This window comes from Liolophura sinensis, chromosome 11 (genome assembly GCF_032854445.1).
Source record: "Liolophura sinensis isolate JHLJ2023 chromosome 11, CUHK_Ljap_v2, whole genome shotgun sequence".
NCBI lineage: Eukaryota > Metazoa > Mollusca > Polyplacophora > Chitonida > Chitonidae > Liolophura > Liolophura sinensis.
In genome coordinates, this window is record NC_088305.1 from 28,368,699 (window position 1) to 28,389,258 (window position 20,560).

The window sequence follows — 20,560 nt, forward strand, 5'->3', positions numbered from 1 at the left end:
TTAATAATAGCACAAAAGGCACCTAGATCATCTAATTTGCCAGTGTCTGCAATGGACAGTGTCCAACTTTACCTTTAGGCTTATAACAGCAGAACACTTCCAGCTCCACTTCATAATTCTCTACTGGAGTCTGAACAGCTTCTTCCTGTTTCGGTTCCAAAAGTGTGATACGGATGTCTGAAGCAGTAAAGTCCTTGGGCAGTTGAATTTCACCATTTTCTGGGACCTCGAAAGATTGTCTTCCAGCTGGGTTGACGAACTCTTCAGTTGGGTTATCTCTTTTCTCAATGGCTACACGACCAACATTTCCTGTGACTATCACTCTGCCAACAACAACGGGGTCTTCACCATTGGGAGTCAGATCCAGTTGGATGTAAGGGGGATTAGCTGTGTCCACAGGGATTATGGCTGACTTTCCTTCAGGACGGATATCTTCAGGAGAGCTTGAGGGGTCAAGCTGAGACACCTGGATAGAATCATCTGGTAAACGTTGTGGGTCCTTCATTCCATCTTCTTCTTCACAATACACTGGAAACAAAAAATGATATCAATGTTTTAATCATGCCTACAATTTTAATTACTACATTTTTAGCACATTTATTCGGCCAAAGGATGTGACATTTTTGCCCGGCATTTATTTGTCTCTCTGTTTGTGTGTCTGTCAGTCATTTTAGTAAAGAAGTCATACACTGATGTGGATATTAATGAAGCTACAGATGGACATCAGCATCCAAAATTTTGTAAAACAATTTTCCCTATAATGACATACTCTACAGAAATGCAGAGAGTATTGTCTTTTGGCAGTAACAGCAGGAATTTGTACACATTGCTGAGGCTATGATTTGCACTCCCGGAAAGCCTTCCATTTCTTTATATTTTTGATGGTGTCTCTGATCCAGTCAGTTAGATTAGCTAATGCACGGTAAAATTATTTTAATGCAGGGGTATGATTTTGAATCAATTTTTTTGTGCTGTTTTGTCTGCTGCACACCTGTTGGAAAGCTCCTTCATTAAATGTTGATATGCATGATTAATCAGGGCATAAAACATCATAACATTCTCTTGTACCTTCTGTTGTGGTGACAGCTGGAGTCTTGGTTGTTGTTGTTGTAATGACTTCACCAGTCGGCGTCACTGTGGATACAAATAATTGAATTAAACCAAATCTGCATGCGTAGCACAGTTAGTTGTGAATGTAAGAAAAAAAACTCAACAGTTTTGTACAGAGGAAGTTTGCTTTTGCCCAATGAGAAAATAATGTACGTTCACAAATGCAATGCATAACTCAGCGATGTTCTTACTAAACACCCTTTTTTGAGCCTATCATCTACCTTTTTCTGAGAGGATAAAGAGGCAGTCTAAGAATATTACTGGTATATGGCCATTCAATGTCTGGGCACAGCACAGATACCAGTGCAGAACGTTATCTGATACAGAAGCCGTTTTATTTATTTATTTATTTAATTGGTGTTTTACGTCGTACTCAAGAATATTTCACAAGGCGTTTTGATCAAAGCCTCGGTCCCTGAGTATGATACAAAATTGACACGTAATTAAAACAAACTATTATCCATCATCTAGAAAGCAACAATCCAAAATCATACATTGTACTTCTGCTCTAATTATACCTTCAGCAATGTTTTTTAAAAATATAATTAAAGCCCCAAGCACAGAGAGAAAAACCAGAGCAGAGAAAAAATTGCAGTGATGTTATCCGCAATTTATTAGACATCACTGGTCTAGAATTACTAAAAAGTCCTTAAAGATCTATAAAAGACTTGATATGAATTAATGCAGAGCAAGGATATATTGAATGAAGAAGACTTCGAACTTTAATAGTATGGAGATCTCTTTGGTAACACGAGTAACAAGAAACGATCAATGTACAGTTACTCACCTTCCTCTGTCACAACCACTGTAGGCTCTGAAAAACAAATGAATAAGCACTTGTACTTTTCCTGATAAAACCACATAAACAGTGTTAATCTAAACCTGTGGGACATAGAAGACAGCACAAACTCTGATGTTGTCATCTGGGCTTTTTGTTGGAAAGGGGACACTGAAGGTGACACCATTTTTATGTCCACAGCTTGAAACCCACGACCATCTGCAGTTTGCTGGAAGACCTTCCCATGTACATGTACGACCTGAGAGGAAGACAGCATGGGCTGGGCCTGAACTCACAGTGACCACACTGGTGAGAGGTTCCTGGTTCATTGCGCTGAGCTGGTGTGCTAACCCCCTTGGCCACGGAGAAACCCTCCTCCACCCCCTCTCAAGCTTTAATTTACTTCATCACAATAATTGGAGTCCACATTTCACAACTCTCACAGGTATGGAGACAAGGTGATAGAGCCTCTCGCAAGCTAATATGGCTAACAGACTATGCAAGATGTAAATTCAATCCAGAAACTACTGTGAAACCTCGCCTTTTGGACGTGTCTCTTCCAAACTTGCGTGAGTGTGCAAGACTTCTGAAATACCAGCTTGTCTTATTGTTAAAGCCTTAATAGCTGTCCCAAATCACAGAGTCAGAAATATTATTGCACAAATGTCAATAAAACAAGAAACCTTGCATGGTTTCATATCATCTTGCGCTAAGTCCAACTTGTATTAGAGAACTATCAATTTTTTGTTCTTTAATGACCTGTATATGGAGTTAACAATCAAAATCATTCATTCACAAAGTGCCAAGAATATTACAATTTTTGGAATATTGTTTAATATTTATAATCAAGTATTTCTGAGTTATTTTTTTTTTGTTTCACCTTCCTCATCACATCCCAGTACATCCAGGTTAATGAGAGGCGTGGCTCCTTCCCCTGCTTCCTGACTGGGCTTGAAGACAAGACTAACCGTCCTGGCATCCACAGACTCAGGGAAGACAAACTGCTCATATGTCAAACTGTCAGTGGGATAGAATCTCTGAAAGGCAATTAACATATTAAAAATAAATATTCAATAATGATTATTTCTTGTCTTGTATATTATACTACTGGTTATCTGACCTTTATAATAATATCTTTATTCATCAAAGGTAACTCAAAACAAATTACCTGCACTTCAGTATCGTATCAAAATATAGTAAGGGAACATCAATTTATTGTGATATGTGTATTACATAAGGTAATTAAAACCACTGAATTTATTATATATTCAATTCTGTGTACAAAGTACAGGCTATAAAGGTGAAACATTTTGCATCATTCACCTTATACGGCCACTCACTTGTTATAGTGCTTTTGTGAAGTTTGATAAATTTTTTACCTGAAAAACATAAATGTTGGTATCAAAAGTTTCATATTAAGGACTTTCTGTGCTTCTTTCACGTGCCTGTACCAATTCAAATTTTTAGGTCTCAGGTTGGCACATTAAGAGGGTTTACTCACACGTGGCGTTCCAAGTGCAGAGACAGTCTGCCAGTTTTGGTTGTCAGCTATGTACTGCACAGTAAACGATTCCACAAACTCCGAGCGTATCGAGACACCACCAATCGTCGTGACAACAGGCAAAGTGATGGTTGCGTACGGTGCAGCATCTTCCGCAGCAGGTTGCCAGCCGCGGCCGTTCGGCGTAATCTGAGAGGCGTCATTCTCCAGTGAGGAGGCCGAGGAGACAATGATAAGGTCATTGGCGCTAAGTGTATTGCTGAGGAGCTCCACGGAACAACCTGTGGGTGAAGGAGAAGGGAGCAGGTGAGAAGCGTTTTAGAATAAAACCCTCACCGAAAAACTGGAAAATCATAATTATTTCTTCAGTATTTATTTCTGCATCGGGTCATAAAATATTTCGCTCATATGGGAGCAGATAAAAGAGTGTAAAGATCTACAAATATCTAAAGGAAAAAGTCAAAACAAATATTTACAGACACATTTCTCTCGTCTAAATTGTTTAGCACTTCTGTTTAAACATGTTATACCTTGGAAAAAATCAGTAAAACAGCCAGTACCCACCTGAACACCCTTGAGCAGGGAGGACACAAGCATTGTTTGCATTCCTGACATACCCCATGTGACAGTTATAGTCAGGGCAACAGGCTGGGGTGAGAAGACAGACTTCACCAGAGCAATCTTCTGCACACTCACACTGACGGCTCCTCAGGCAACCTGTAAACACCAACAAATACATCACATCAACACCAGCAAACGCATCACATCAACACCAAACACACTCCATATCAACACCAAACACACTCCATATCAACACCAAACACACACCATATCAACACCAAACACACACCATATCAACACCACCAAACACATCATATCATATCAACAACACCAAACACATCACATCATATCAACACCATATCATATCAACACCAACAAACATACCATATCAACACCAACAAACACATACATGTAAATTCCAACAACCACATTGACACCAACAATCACATAAACACCAATAAGTCAAGCAATGCACTTGTCATGTCAGGTCATTTTACATGCACAGAGCCACCTCTGAACACCAGGGGTCGCACCAAGATCAACCATCACAGAACCATCACTATAATAAAGAACCATGCTTGTGCCAGTTGAAACCAGACAATGATAAGAGAAACAGAGATTATTCAGCTGTAAGATGTATCATTGGCTGATGAAAACTTACCTCCTTCTGTGGGTAGAGTGGTTTGATGTGTAGTGGCCGTTGTAGTTGGGGCAGCTGCTGTCAACAGAAAACAGGTTATCCTTCATAACATGCTTAAGAGTCAAAGACCTGTGAAGAGCATTTTTTCAAGAAAACTGTTGATAAATTTTTCTTAACTTTTCTAATGAATCTTGTCTCATTATGGCCTTCTGACCCAGATGATCTCATTTATGAAAGAACTCATAAGAAGTTTGATTTAAAAAGATCTGAATAAGGGTCGCCAGTGTACAAATGTTTTAAGTTTTAACTTATAAAAATAGCTGACTCACAGGTTGTTTGTTCCAGGGGAGTGGTAGGCACTGGTGCAGTTGTTGTTGTTGCTAAAGCTTAACAGAAAAAAAACCAAAAAAACATAGTAAACAAAAGAAAAACAAAAAACACATGATTACAAATTCCCCAAACTCTGATCAATGGGATGTTATCATATTATTACTATTTAATGCTGGTTTATTATTTAAGTTGTATTTCAACATATCGTGCTAACCAACTGAGCCAAAGAGGCCTCAACCAGATAATGGAGTTTCAAGGCCAATAATCCCAACACTTATTTCCAAAACATTAACACAAACTACCAAATAACCTAAAAGTAAAAAAAGTAAAAACACAAAAGGTCACGACCATACTCGAGATTGAACTCTGGTATCTCTCTCACACTGATCTGACAGCTAATTACCTTGGCAGACTTGACAGCAACTGTGGTCTGGTTGAACCAGTCTCTCTCCCTGAAAAGAACCAAAATAGATATGTGGACATGAATGAATATTTCTTCACGGGAGGGAAAGCCTAGAGATTGTAGACGTTTTTAATTGATTGTGGCTGATCCATTTCACAATCTGAATTCACGACGTTATGTGCAAATAATGTCGGATAGTGTCAAATTCCAAAAGGCCATTCTATGTGACATCATGTGACAATAATAGAGACATTTTTCTTCTGTATGAAGTCTTCATTTATTATTATGATTATTATCATACAGGAGATGTCATCCATAAGAAATGTATCTCTGTATTACGCTATACAAGGTCTATATGCCACTCGAAACAGCACAAAAGGATGTGAATGAAACTACTGAAGGTCTGCCGGCCAGCTAGCTGCACATGTGATGGGTTTCCCCAGGCTCTGCTCAGTTCTCTCCCGCAATAAGAGAATTATTTTTAAGTACAGTATAAAACTCCAATCAAATAAATAAATAGATATAGATAAATAGAGCTGCTGGTGGAAATAAATATTGTCCTGAACAAGTGTCCTTTCCCTTTATTTTTGTAAGATTATTTTTTTTTTCTGATTAGTGTTTTACGCCGTACTTAAGAATATTTCACTTATATGACGGCGGCCAGCATTATGGTGGGTGAAAACCGGGCAGAGCCCGGGGGAAACCCACGATCATCCGCAGGCTGCGGACAGACCTTCCCACGTACAGCTGGAGAGGAAGCCAGCACGAGCTGGACTTGAACTCACAGCGACCGCATTGGTGAGACTCCTAGTTACTTAAGCTGCGTGGGAGCGGGCTAACCAACTGAGCCATGGAGGCCCCTTATTTTTGTAAGAAAACCTTTTTATAAAATATATATATATATATATTTTTAAATTTGTATTTATGGACATAATTTACAACAAAAGAATGACAGCAAGATGTTTTCTGCAGTAAGTATGTCAATGTGCAGAGTAAGAAAAGGTAAGAAAAGGTGTGAAAAGGTGAAGAGTTCATTTCACCTGTTTGCAGAATCGGATGGGGCAATCCAGGAACAAGTCAACAGTCTCAATCTGGTTGTTCACACACATGTGTTCTACGCAAAGCGGGTTAGACTCATCGCTCCATTCTTCATTAAACTGAAAGAAAAAAAACAAATTCCCTTCTTTCTCAAATATGTGAATATTTTGATATCTTAATTAACAGTGGGTTTTCACCCGTGGTTTAACACTAGAACAACAGCGAAGTGCGTCAGTGATTACTTAACACTGCATTACAATTACATAAACAACAGCAAAATGTGTTACTCACTGCTGAATACAGGAAAAAATAGAATTATGCCACAGTTTACTTGATAAACCATGGAAGAGTAGGAGCAAATAAAAGTCAAAGACTGACTTCACTTCCAAAATTATAGTGAGCAGAATATCAAATTTTATATAACAGTTGTAATTCATGTAAGAATCACAAAATCTAAGTACACTGTTCCAAGGACAAGACAAAAAATAAATTCTTGGATGGCCCCTCCTTCAAATTCACTCCAAAGTCAATTTATACCCTCCAAAATCATCATTTTAATGTTGGTTTAATATTCTTGTTAAAGGTTTTAGATTACCAAAATTTCCATTTTATAGAATTCACCACAAAATACTGTACTGTAACTATTCAAGTTTACAACTGAAGAAAACTTGGCAGGAAACCACTGTAATGCATCCGTTACATTGTGCATGACAATTAAATTTCTTATTTCAAAGCCAGAGATGAATTTGAACCTTACTGGTTTGGGAGATACCGAACAACTCTCTATCTCACTTGGACAGCTAACATAATAAAGCCCCAGACTGAGATTTTCTCCGCCTTACCCGTCTAAGCATGCCCATCTCGTCCCTACACCCACACTCCTTGCTTGGTATACAGTCTGTGCCGTTAAACATCGACCCATGTTTACATTCGCAGCAACTGTCGTCGGTTTTAGGGAAGCACTGGTCTTTGACACTATGACAAACGTTTCTACGGCAACCAGTGCATGGTTCTTCACGGTGTTCAAAGTCTCGGTCTTCACAGCCTGTTCAAAGAGCAAAAGAAATCCGGAAATGATTCAGGGACCAAATACTGTTTTTAAACCCATCTGTCTGGCAAAATTCCTCACTCATACTGGAACCTCAGTGGGACAATCTGCCATCAAAATTTGTTGCCAACATTATTTCATAGAAATAGGGGCGATCTTTGACTTAACTCAAAATTTCAATTCACCCTAAAATTGTTATTTCTCACATAACAAGGATAAAATATTGCTTGACAACATAAATTCTGGGTGAATTTTTGTGAAATTAATTTCAGCTACAATAACAGCGAGGAAATTACCAAGTTTAATGATTGAAATCTTGACTTATGTCTAAAATCGTGATCTTAAACAGGTGTTGTTTATACATCATGATCCTTCAGCAATACATGTACGTGTAGGTTACAGGGTAAAGTCAAGACTTCATGTAAGCAGACACCAAATATGACGTATACATGTGCTTACTGCAGACAGGGCAACACCGTCCAGGTACGTTGACTGGTTCCCGAGGGAAGTCACACATAAGGTCTTGGCACTCTTCCTTATGGCACACCTCCGTACCCACCTTAGCACAGGTACACGTTGTACAGCTGTTCACTTCCCAGGTATCATTCACCTGTGAACATAGATATAAACGCAATGATTTGGCTTTGGGATCACAAAGCTCTCTTATGCTAACCACAAACATGCCTGTTGTCAAAGCCTGTGGTCTTATTCTTAATCTGTGGTGCAAGATATATGACAGCTAGTTTAACCTACCCTTTGGTGTTCAAATAACAATTTTGGCGTTCAAATAACAATTTTGGTGATCAAATAAGAATTTCACTTTCTCAAGCGACACATCATTAAGCACTGGAAACAGTTCAGAATTAGAATGTAACTTCTATGTAGGTGTTAAAATGAACTTCACGATCATGGGGAAAGGCGTCAACAAAATGCTTTTATGGACAATCAAAGCACGACTAAGGTACCTATATTTGACTTGGAAATTATTCACGGAATAAGAGTTCTTTAATTTTGAATTCGATTTCATGTCTAGATTAAATCAACTGTCTTCCCTGTAGGAGTGAAAACTGACAACTGCTTCCCTCTTACATACTAAGAGTGCTATACTTACTATGTACTATAATCCTTCAACCTTTTCGCATGTTGGCAAGGTGTTTACTCAAGCATATTCTGAAGGCATTATTCTGTGTAGACTCATAAAATTACACTTTTTGTGAAGCCCTGAAACTGGCCAATCCAACAAAATGTACTTTTGTTGCCAAAATAAACATAAAAATGTGCCAAATTGAACTGAATGTTGTTCTTTCATTTACAAAAAGGTTGAGGAATTCATGATGTTCTAACTTGTTCACTTTAGTGACAGCTGGAATGGCTTAAGGTACGAGTACAAGCAAAGCTGGCAGAGGCTGGAGGAAACCCACGATCATCTGCTGTTTGCTGGCAGACCTTCCCACGTATAACCCGAGGCAAAGGCAGTAGAAGCTGGACTTGAACTTACAGTGATCACACTTAATAGTGAGACACTCCTGGGTGCTTAGATCCAGAGGAGTGTATCTATACATTCACGCACTGACCTGTCTACAGACTCCGTTGCCCATACAGCCATCACACTGTACCACAGTGGTGATTCTCATGGTGCTGGTGTAGGCAGCTGTCGTGGAGTACGGGCCTTCTGCCGTCGAGTACGGGCCTTCCGTCGTCACCTTCACACTGTGGGATATTAAGATATGTAAGATAAAATCCGAGGCAGAAGAAAGCGGTGATGGTATAAACAAGCTTACAAAGACAACATACATTACACCACCTATAATGTGACAGAGAATAACAAGCTTCTTGCATAAAGTGTTTTCTGGGAATTTATTTCTTTGATTTGTGCTAAAGCCTACTCCAGCTTTATTGTTTTGTCAGGTTTATGTTTGGTGGAACCTGGAGTGCCTTGGATAGATCACCAGCCTTTGCCAGGCACCTGACAGACAAACCTCCACACACAAAGCAGCAGCCCCAGGTTTGAGAAGGATTTGAGGTTCCCAGAAGTTTTCCTACAGCTTCACGTCCATTATATATAATGATGAAGTCCATACATCTTAACTATTTTGTGCGTTATCACAGATGAACATAAGTACATGTCTGTCACAATCACTACATCCTGTCGAAGAGAAACACATGGAGCAATTCCCCAAAAACACAGTTTTGACTCGAGCCAAAATCTAAAACTCTACTATCATTCATTTATTCGACTGGGTTTCAAAACATTCTTTGGAGTATTGAAGAATATTTCACATATTCAATGTAGGCCAGCATTATGGTGGGAGGAATCTGAGCTCTGGGGAACCCAAGACCATCCGTAAGTTGATGGAAGACCTTCCTATGTACGACTGAAGAGGAAGCCAGCATGAGATGGACTTGAACTCACAGCAACCGCATTGGTGACACTCTCCTAGGTCATAGCACTGCTCTAACCCACCTGGCCACAGAAGCCACCCTCCCACCCCCCCCGAGGCTTCAATAGTGATAGGTTTTGTCTAAAAAAATATGTCAGTGAGGTGTTCCAAATGTTAACTAATATCAAATTCTGACTTTATTACATGGGTTAAGTCTTTGCGGTAAATCAGCCTTAGTTTAATACGTGAAAAGACGTATGTGGCTTACCATCCATCAACATCTCGGCAGGTCAGTTCTGTGTTGGTACATTCACACACACGACACTCTACTAGTCGGCCAGCGGTATCAGTCTCGTCAAACACAGAGCCATGCTGAAACAGAATTTGCTCTCACTGTGATCTGGATGGGATTTGTGCAGCAATGAGCTATATTTGACTTGAAAGATGATCAATGAATTTTATCTCTGCTTTTTCATTTTATTTTTTTTGTTTACTGTTTTACACTGTAGGCTTACTTCAAAATACTTCACTTTTGACATCACGGCAACCAGCATTATGGTGGGAGAAAAAACGGGCAAAGCCTTGGAGAAACCCACAACCATTCGCAGGCTGCTGGCAGACCTTCCCAAGTACGGCCAGAGTGGACACCAACATAAACTGGACTTGAACTCACAGCGACTGCATTGTTGAGAGGCTCATTGCGTCGCTAACCACCTCAGAAATGGAGGCTCCCCACTGCTTTTTTAAGAAGTCATCTGAATATTTTGTTGAGGCGCTCAACTCTCAACTATATCTTCTACAATAACAAGTGCCCTGGAATGTAGCGCCACAAAGAAAGCGGACTTCAGCCAAACCTGTCAAGCTTATTACTGCAGAGTAAATTATTTAAATTTTCCATGTGATTTATACATCTTGTGTCTGCAGCTCTGTCAAGTGCATGTTGATATTCCAACCCATGTGATCACTCCTTTCAAGATTCACAACTTGTGATAATTAACCTTCAGTTGGTCCTAAATCCTACAGGTAACCACAAAGACCCAGGTGTAATCTGCCTAAATTCAAGGACTTTTCAAGGATGTTTCATAAAAATTGCTAGATTTTCAATGTTTTCCAAGGTATGGATTTTTTTTAAAATGTTTTCAAGAACTAGTTTTCAAGGTTTTCTGGAGGCTGGAATCGTTTTCAGGATTTTTAAGTCCAGTACCAGCCATAAGCTTACTGGAATGGTGTGACCTCTGGGATCAACACAGTCCTTGCATGTTGACCTCTTAGTACAGAACAGCATATCTATAGGGAGGGGCTCTTCCTCAGCTGTGTACCCTGGAGGACACACCCTCTGGCACTCGGGGAGGAGCATAGAGGTCAGGCTGTCGGGGTACTGGGCGACCAGTCCGGAGGTGACAAACTCAGAGCAGGTCATGGAAGCTCTCACATCGCATGGGATGGTACAAGCAAAGAGAGACTCCATGCACAAGGGTGGAATAGCAGCTGCAATAATAATAAGTATAACAATGTTTATTTATTGAAGGTAACTCAGTCAATTTAAACTGTTCTTTTTCCAAGGCCTTCAAAAACAAAAACAAAAAAACATATATTTATTTATTTATTTATTTATTTGATTGGTGTTTTACGCCGTACTCAAGAATATTTTACTTATACGTCGGCGGCCAGCATTATGGTGGGTGGAAACCAGGTAGAGCCCAGGGGAAACCCACGACCATCCACAGGTTGCTGGCAGACCTTCCCATGTTGATTGGAGATCCACACTACACCGGATCTACATTCACTGCGCAAAATTTTTCTTTTTATTCGACTTAGTTTTATGCTGTTCCCATACGATGGTGGCCAGCATTATGGAGGGAGGAAACCAAGGACCATCTGAAGGTTGCTGGAAGACCTTACACATACAACTGGATAGAAACTCCCCAAACTAGTCTCTTAACTGGTAAGAGTACATGAATACTCACTTGTGGTAAATGGAATAGAGGCAACACATCCGCAGCAGCCATCGGCTTGTTCTATTGGATGCTGACTCTGCACAAACACAGGATGACCAGTAGGATGAAGATTAACCAACACAAAACATATTCAGAATCCTCAAGACTTTAATTAAGACAAGTTTGATTAATTAAACTTTGCCTAATTAAAACTCAGGAGAAGACAGTTTTATTTTATTTTGATCGTTGCTTAAAACCACACCTAACAAAATTTAACTTGAATGATGGTGGTGAGATTTACAAGCTGTGAAACCAGGGAGCCTGTAGTAACACTCTTTGACAAGTATTTGGTTGAACATTTCCATGTGTGTGAAACATGATACGTTTTGGTGGAAGGCAAAAAGTGTACATGTATGTCCAGAGAACTTCATGTAAGCCCAAACAAGAGAGCAACTTTAACCACTCACTGCTGCCAAAGCCCCCAAGAACAATGGAAGCAATACAGTTATTTATTTATTTGATCGGTGTTTTACACTGTATGGGTGGGATAGAACCAAGGATATCCACTCGGGATTGAACTCCAGCCCTCAGGCTGTCCATGAGCCAGGTGCTCTAACCACTTGGCCGCAGTAATGGAGACTTCCTAACCAGGTAATATAGATGAACACTTACAGGAGGACAGATTCCTGGAGGGCAAGTTTCCAGTGGAACGCACTCGTGTCTCTCCACGGAGCAGGCACAGACAAACTTCCGCTCGACTCCGCACCTCGTCTCTGTCCATGTCAGGTCTGGGCATTCTAAACACCATATACAAAGAAATTTAGGCAGGAATACTTTCATCCACCATAGTCCGAAGTCTCAAATGCATTTAACTACATCTAACTAAAAAACCAAAACAAAAAATAAATTTAACTGTTTTTCTGGACAATGTTTAATGGTCTTTTACCTGACATATACATACATAAATATATTGGTAGTTTCTTTGCCTTTCAGCTTTTCCCCTGCCTTGGCTGCCATGAGAAGCTCTGAACTGATTTGACTGCCACTTAGAAATATAAGAAGTATACTACTGAAGTTGTTCTTTGGTCGTTTTCTCACTCTATTCTTCCTTTTCAAAGTTATTTTATCCCCATGTAAACTTTGTACATGCCATCTGAATCCCCTATATCCTGAACTTTCACAGAAACGTGCTGAACATGAAATCTGTACAGAAATATTTTGAGACACTGAAATACCGAATGTTTTGTTAAAAGCTTAATGCAATCGTATAAAAAATGGATCAATGATGTTACCTGTTGTTGTTACTCTAACAGGTGTAGATCCACCCGATACCACATCTGTGATGTCTGGGCGCTGCGTCGTAGCGCACATGTCGTCAAGAACCATAATGTCGTTGTTAAAACAGGCTTTCCTCAGGCAGCCATCTACCCAGCTTTCTCCAGGCTTAGGATTAAAATGGTAAAGTCTTAGCTCTCATGAAACTGGAGTTTTATACTGAACACTGTATTTGATCTAAACTTTAAGTTATAAATTTTTGCCTGATCCTGAATTCTGTTGGTCTTAGAAAAGTGTTTTAGATTTGTTTTACAAGGTTGGATGATGTCCCACTGGGAAAATATATAAAATTCAGCGGCAAAAATAATATTTTTTATGACCTTTACATGTTTTTGTCTTCAAAAATTAACTCTTTGGGCTGAATTTTTAGGGTAAATACATTACTTCCATGTGTGAGACAAGCTGTAATGTCAGTGTCTCACTGAACTGATTTGACTGCCATTTAAACCATCCTCAAGATAGGTGTTTGCATAAAACAATTTTCAGCACCAAAGATACAGTATCAAAGTTTTATTAATAAGGTCTCACGTACAAAAAAAATGGCATGAACACTGTTGTTCACACGATGTCCCTCATTGATCCTTCATCTTTTTTTTTTTACCAGTTTCCAGGCAAACTTTTACAAACATTACCTTCTGCCATCAGTAATTAAAATTCTCGTGTTTTTATTTATTTGTATGATTTACATTCATACTGTATAAATAAATATTTTCTTCATCATGAATTATTCAGTCAGACAGATACAAATTAGTACAATTTTTGTTTCTAATATGATGAGATTATCAATAATAATCACTAATTATAGATTGATAGAATTACCAGATTTACACATAGGAAGTTTATATTTATTTATTTATTTGATTGGTGTTTTACGCCGAACTCAAGAATATTTCACTTATATGACGGCAGCCAGCATTATGGTGGAAGGAAGCCAGGCAGAGCCCGGGGGAAACCCACGACCATCCGCAGGTTGCTGACAGACCTAGGAAGTTTATAATCAAAACAAAAAAACTTCAATTTCAATTCAATTAAGCGCTTAGATTCATGGATCAAAGGCAAAAACTATTAGTTTGATAATAGTATCGTTCATTATAATAGACACTATACTGCCAGACTCAGTCAAAGGTCCAAACCAGCTGTATAGCATCATTCAACTTGCAACTCACCCTTCTGATCTGGTTGTTGTCCAGACAGAGACATGCCCCGGGGGTAACACAGTGGGTTCCATTGTACACCAGATCCCCAGGGCAGTCACACCCTGACAGGCAGAGATGAGCAATCTCGGGGGAAGGAGAGCAGTCCCTGCTCATGAAGTGACAGTACGGGCAGGTCTTCACACAGTCTGTGGCTGTCAGGGGAGCGTCACACACTAGGCAGGAAAAACAAGGTAATGAGACAGGTAAACCTTCAATACAGGTGCAGGTAGCTACGCAGTGAGGCCTTTGATCCAAAAACAGGTACGGTACATTAGTACCAACAGTTAATTAAGTGTTTAAGCCTCTCGTCAACACAATAATAGTTAATAATTAAGGCACTTAAGTCTTCAGTCGAAAACTGAAACAGCTAAATGGCAATTAAGCCATTTTGTTAAGCAGTTAAGCATCTTTGGTCCAAAAATGGTTATCAAGTTAGTTAAGTCTTTAGTCCAAAAGAAGATCAAATACACAAGCACAAAAGCATTACTGACTTTAAGTTGAAATTTGAAATATGATTTTAAAGCTTTTTGTACAAATGTACCAAAATTTCATCTTCCAGTACCAAAAACTAAGCATTTTGGAATCTGCTCATGGTACTTAATGTGAAAGGCAAAGGAAACACTAAAATGAAATATACATGTATCAGATGAAAGACTATTAAACACTAAGAAAATAATCTGATATATTCTTTTTGAATTTTTTTCAAGTAAAAAATGGATTTGGAACATAAGATTCTATGGTGATCTGTTGAGACCAAGAATTGTATCAGAGACGTTCCATCCATACTTGTTTGCTTGCAATAATTCTTTTCAAAATCCACTTGGCATTCATAAGTTTTATATGTGTATGCATTTTGAATGATGAAATATAGTAGCCTGTGTGTGTGTGGAAGTGGCAAAAACCTGATGTGACGTCACTGGTCCAAATATGGTCAGAAATGGCCACCGTAGAATATAAAGTTTCAAATGCATTTTGCTTGGTTTAAAAAATTCTAAAAAAATATGTCGCACTACATTTATGTATACTGGTCTTTCATTTGGAATCCAAATCACACAGGAAACAAGAGCCATTACGCATAAAGCTCTGGTAAGACCACTGAAAACTGTATCTGCATCTATCTCTATTTTTTTTTTTTTTGAAATTATTTTTTTTCAATAACACACGGTTAAGTGGTTGAAATGCTTATTTTGATTCTTTTTTTTGGTATTTAACAAAAAAAAACCCATATGCGGTGTCAAGGACATGTAAAATTGCCTAAAAAGCCCACCACAGAATTCAAAGATTTGAATGCATTCCATTCAGCTGCCCCACATGAACACATGAGAGTGATTGCTGGATACGTTAGCTAAAAATAATTATTCCTACATGTGAGCTTACTTATCGTGTGTGGAGTACTGGGGACAGCAGTGGTAGTCCTGGTGGCTGCTGTGGTAGGGCGGGAAGTCGGGGCTGATGTAGGGGAAGCATACACTGTTGTGACCGTTGTCGCTGAAAGGAAAAAAACAATGCCAGAACATTAAGTTCCTACATGCATGCATTTATCAAAGAAGTGCGATATGGACTACAATTTGACTGGAAGATAATTTACTGCTAAATTAAAGAATTTTTTACTTTTCAGTTTGTGGTTTCGGTTTATGGGTGGGAGGAAGAAGTGCCCAGGATGAATCCCAGCCTTTGCTAGGTATCTGAAAAAGCTTTTTGACCTCAAGCCTTGCCAGAGTCAGCCTTAGCCTGGACAGGACGAGGCTAGCTGTGTTGAGGACAACTCCCAAATAAAGCATCCCCAAGGAAAACAGGATTTCTGTACTAAATATTAGGCTTTAACACATTAGCACTCCTGAACTTAGCCAAGATAAGATGGTTTTCACATTCAAGGTTTTATTTTGTTACCACATTTGCTACGTTTTGCATAATCTCAAATATTGTTGACAAAAAGAACAGAATCATCAAAAGTGTTTCAGTTCTCCATCCTGTAGGACTCACTGTTAAAATGAGGCTACAGTGCAGCTCATTATGTGGCTCGATCTATCATCAAAAATATGTTTGCTGGGCGCATCCCAACCAACCCTCCAAAAAGGGCTCTTCTCGGAAGTTTTAATCTGGATTTTCACAGTGTTTGTCTTTCCTTGCATGTCAATTTTGTTTTAACTCATTATCCAGAATACTCTATCGACTGGCCCTACTTTTTTAGGATCAGGCTGTGCCAAACAAATAATTTTCTAAAGATGGAATTCATAGGAATGATAATACATGTGTGTTAATTCACTTACTGAAAGTCAGACATTGGCAGCAGGAACCATCCAGGGTCACCAAGGTTTCTCCCTGAAACAAGCAAACAATGTACATGTTTACAGTTGTTAGAATGGTGTTTAAAGCTATAATCAAGGATTCTTCGTTGATACAACAACTACACATATCAGGCTAATCCCAGCTGGGAATGGGGAACTCATAAAACTCCTTCCCATCTATCTTAAGCCCTTGCCTATTGGCCGAGAGATCATGGTACAGATGCTTACCTGTTGGCACAGGGATCATGTTACAGGCCATTACCTGTAGGCACAGGGATCATGTTACAGACCTGACCTGTTGGCATAGGGATAATGTGACAAGCCCTTACCCACTGGCACAGGGATCATGTTACTGGCCCTTACCTCTTGACAAATCTTGTTACAGGCCCTGATTCTGATAAGGTTTCCATGCAGACAAGTCAGGTTATAACACTGGTTCTCTGCGCGGGTCTCGCCCTCCACACACCTGCTGACCGTGGTTGTACCTGTAGGGGGTGTGGTCTCTGTGGGGGGTGTGGTCTCTGTGGATGGTGTGGTCTGGGGTCCTGAAGGAGGGTAGATTGCAAATTTTCAACATTGTCCAAAAACAAAATGTTAGAAAGTTTATTTCATTTATTTGACTGGTGTTCAACACAGTACTCAGGAATTTTAATCTTGGACAACAGATGTCAGGTTTATTGATGTGGGTACCAGTTTCATTGCCTACAGTGCACTACTGAAGTTCTCCAGGCAATGACAGGTACCTGCCAAACCTCTTGACCTATGGCGCAGCGGAAATAGCAAGCTAGATTTGAACACAAAACCTCTTTGGTCAAAGGCCTAACCATCTCAGCGAGCCAGTGGTTTAACACAACAAGTAAGCAATGTCTCCATTTTCTTTTTGTTTTAGTTTATACGTTTCTGAACACTAAGGAAATAGTATTAACAGAAACAATGTTTAGCAAATTTTTTTTTTTACAATATGTATATGTAATATGAGAGAAATATTTCCCACTACACCTGAAATCCAATGTAATTACCCTAAATTATCTAAAATTTCACCCATAAAAGAGTACCATTAAAGACTAATAAATGTCATATTACTTTTGGTATTGAAACTGACAAATTCCTTGCAAGATATCATCCTAACTTGCAAACAAACCTCAAAATACATTTCTAAGATCAGTAGAAATCAGAAGAAAAAAATGAGCAACTTAAACAAAATGTACGGTTATTAACATTTATGTCTGATGATGACACTGGTATATCTCACCTGTTCCTCTGCCACAGATTTTCACTGCCAGATTGGACACCTGAAGATCACCTGGGGAAGCTGTATCAAAAGTAAACATGACGGAGCGTGCACTTACTCCAGTGCCTTCATTCACAGGGACACTTATCACTCCCGACACATCTGGTGGGTAAACCTATCACAAAGAGAAAGGAGAAATACCTGTACATCAGCCTGCTTTGTTTTGTTTGTTTGTATGTAAGTCACCATAACAAATCTGTGTTTTATGCCTTACTCCACAATATTTCACCTATACCACGGCAGTCAACATTATGGTGGGAGGAAACTGGGCAAAGCCCATGGGTTACCCACATAAAGTTTTTTCCCCCAGAAGAATTTATTTATTTATTTATTTGATTGGTGCTTTACGCCGTACTCAGTTTTTTCCCCCAGAAGTATGAAATATAAAGAAATAAATCAACTGGGGCAAAGAAAAGTCTTGGGGCTATTACCTGAGGCGTGTTTGGAGCAGGGAACCACTCATCACCATCGTTGCTAAACAAGACACTGGCAAGGTCACCTGTCCCTGGCACAACCTCCAGGTCAAAACCTGTGAAGGTCGTTTGTTCTGCAGTTGTCGTGACAACAATGGAGGGTGCGTTGTCAGTAGGTAATGGGCTCCAGCTGCGCGGGGTGACATCTGCCTCTGTGTAGAGGGCTCTGGGGGATGTGATCTGGCTTGAGGAAGCAGCGATGTGGTAAGACTTGCCGAGTTGGGCGATGTCTGTCAACACGGTCTCTTGACATGCTTCCTCTGTGGTTGGTGCTCCAGTTGTGGTTGGTGCTCCAGTTGTGGTTTCAGCAGGCTGTGTGGTTCCCCTAGTGGTTGAGCCACCGGTGACTGGCCTGGTGGGAGTGATCACCGGCAATGTAGTCCCAACACTAACTGTCAAGAGTTACAATACAAGACATTAACGACTTTTGCCAAAGAGGTCAATTTCTTACCCAAAGTTCACACATTTCTCCCACCAATAAAACTGACACCCATCATATATTTATTTATTTTTTTGATTAGTTTTACACCGTAATCACGAATATTTCACTTATACCATGGCAGCCAGCATTATGGTGGAAGAGAGGAAGGCAGCATGAGCTGGAATCACAGCAATCATTTTAGAGAGAGGCTCGTCAGTCACTGTGCTGCGCTTGCACTAGACCCATGGAAGCCACCAACCCCCCCTTATAAACGAAACATTCTCGACTTTAGCGTTAAAAAAGCCCCAAACAACTAAATGAATCTTGACTCAACATCTGGTACAATTTTTCATGTGCTACTTCATCAACATTATACGTCTTCAATGTAAGAATCCACACAAGAACCAGAAGTTTGCCCACCTGAAAAGACGTTATGTGTACAATTTAATAAAATATGCGTAAAACTATTGTCCAGATTTTGTCCCATTTCATATATGATGATAAACCACACCAGAGATTAAATAAACAACTGCTAAAAATCTTAGTGACTATATGAAACTTTAACCATGACAATTAATACCTAGCATATTGTAAAAATATTTTGTATACAACCCAAATCATTATTTTTTTTCTAAAATAACACAACAATGATAAAACTAAGGATCAAAATCATAAGGTACCTGCACATCCTCTCAGCTGAACATTGATGGGTCCATCTGGGATGATTCTTACTTTAGATGCGAATGTTGTAACCAGATCAAATCTTTGTGGGGCATTGGCTGATTCAGGAACAAACTGGCGTGCAAAACAATACAGAGTTACTGATACGGTTTATTTGGGTGTTTGTTTTTTCTTAGTGACACAGTGAAGAAAAAACTGTGAAGACTTAACAACAGTTGTGGTGTTTGTTTGCAGTATAACCATTAAACTCAGTCAAGAAATGATTTCAAACATGTAGCCCTAACATTTACTGCATGTAGCTAATACTGCTGAGAGCGCTAGAGGTTAAAGGTTAGAGGTTAGAGCTGGTTAAAGAGGGTAAAGGCTTATAAGAACCAGAGAGAGTGAGTGAGTGCTTGGGGTTTACTTGGGGTTTACTGTACTTAACAATTTTTCAATCATATGACGACATAGGAATGCTTGGAGTGTATGTAATGTGCCTCCTTGTTGCTGGACGGATTTCCACTGCTCTTTCATCACTGCTCTTTCATCTTGTGCTGCTTCACTGAAATGACTTACAGAAGGAAAGTAAGCCGCACTGCCCGAGCTATTATACTGATACGGGTCAGTCGTTGCACTATCCCCTTTATGCTGAACGCTAAGCTTCCTCTTTTTTAAGGTCTTAGGTGTGACCTGACCCAGGACTGACTTTGGATCTACCGCTCCTGACACGGACACTCTACCAACTGTGCCATTGGGGCCGGTCAAAAGAACTAATGAAAATGAACTAATGAAAATAAACTCCTAAACAAAGATTATGGTTACAAGGGGAATATAGCAAATAATATGCCAAGAAAATTTCTTTTGAATTTGATTTTTAGGGTATATTTTATGTCTCAGCATTTCTACATAATTTCAGTCAATGATCAAACGTTTTTTTGGACATGATGTCATCGTTGAACATGCCGGCTTAGTGGGGCCAGCATAGTGACCTACATGCGGATTCTGTCCCCCCACCCCCCGTCCCCAATGTCGTTTTGACAGATGTCACCAATGACCAATTTCCAGGCTAAGTCCAGGGTCCATAGGCAGTTTGAAGCTGTAATTTAAAGCCATTTTACACCCGAGACCAAGAGTGAAATTGTTTTTTCTTTTTTTGTTGTTCTTTT

General features: G+C 39.5%; 1 protein-coding gene across 1 annotated transcript in view; it reads right to left on the reverse strand.

Annotated features, from left to right (window-relative positions):
* Window positions 1-31: 31 nt before the first annotated feature.
* LOC135478284 (SCO-spondin-like) overlaps window positions 32-20,560 on the reverse strand; it is a 69,614-nt gene continuing 49,085 nt past the window's right edge. Inside the window, 25 exon segments of the mRNA XM_064758559.1 lie at window positions 32-528; window positions 1,069-1,134; window positions 1,898-1,924; window positions 2,769-2,925; window positions 3,390-3,670; window positions 3,954-4,106; window positions 4,612-4,668; window positions 4,920-4,976; window positions 5,324-5,372; window positions 6,364-6,480; window positions 7,204-7,406; window positions 7,869-8,019; window positions 8,984-9,119; window positions 10,059-10,162; window positions 11,010-11,278; window positions 11,758-11,824; window positions 12,400-12,524; window positions 13,020-13,170; window positions 14,229-14,431; window positions 15,636-15,746; window positions 16,529-16,580; window positions 16,910-17,091; window positions 17,799-17,952; window positions 18,269-18,702; window positions 19,412-19,526. Coding sequence (XP_064614629.1) covers window positions 32-528; window positions 1,069-1,134; window positions 1,898-1,924; window positions 2,769-2,925; window positions 3,390-3,670; window positions 3,954-4,106; window positions 4,612-4,668; window positions 4,920-4,976; window positions 5,324-5,372; window positions 6,364-6,480; window positions 7,204-7,406; window positions 7,869-8,019; window positions 8,984-9,119; window positions 10,059-10,162; window positions 11,010-11,278; window positions 11,758-11,824; window positions 12,400-12,524; window positions 13,020-13,170; window positions 14,229-14,431; window positions 15,636-15,746; window positions 16,529-16,580; window positions 16,910-17,091; window positions 17,799-17,952; window positions 18,269-18,702; window positions 19,412-19,526 — 3,918 coding nt within the window.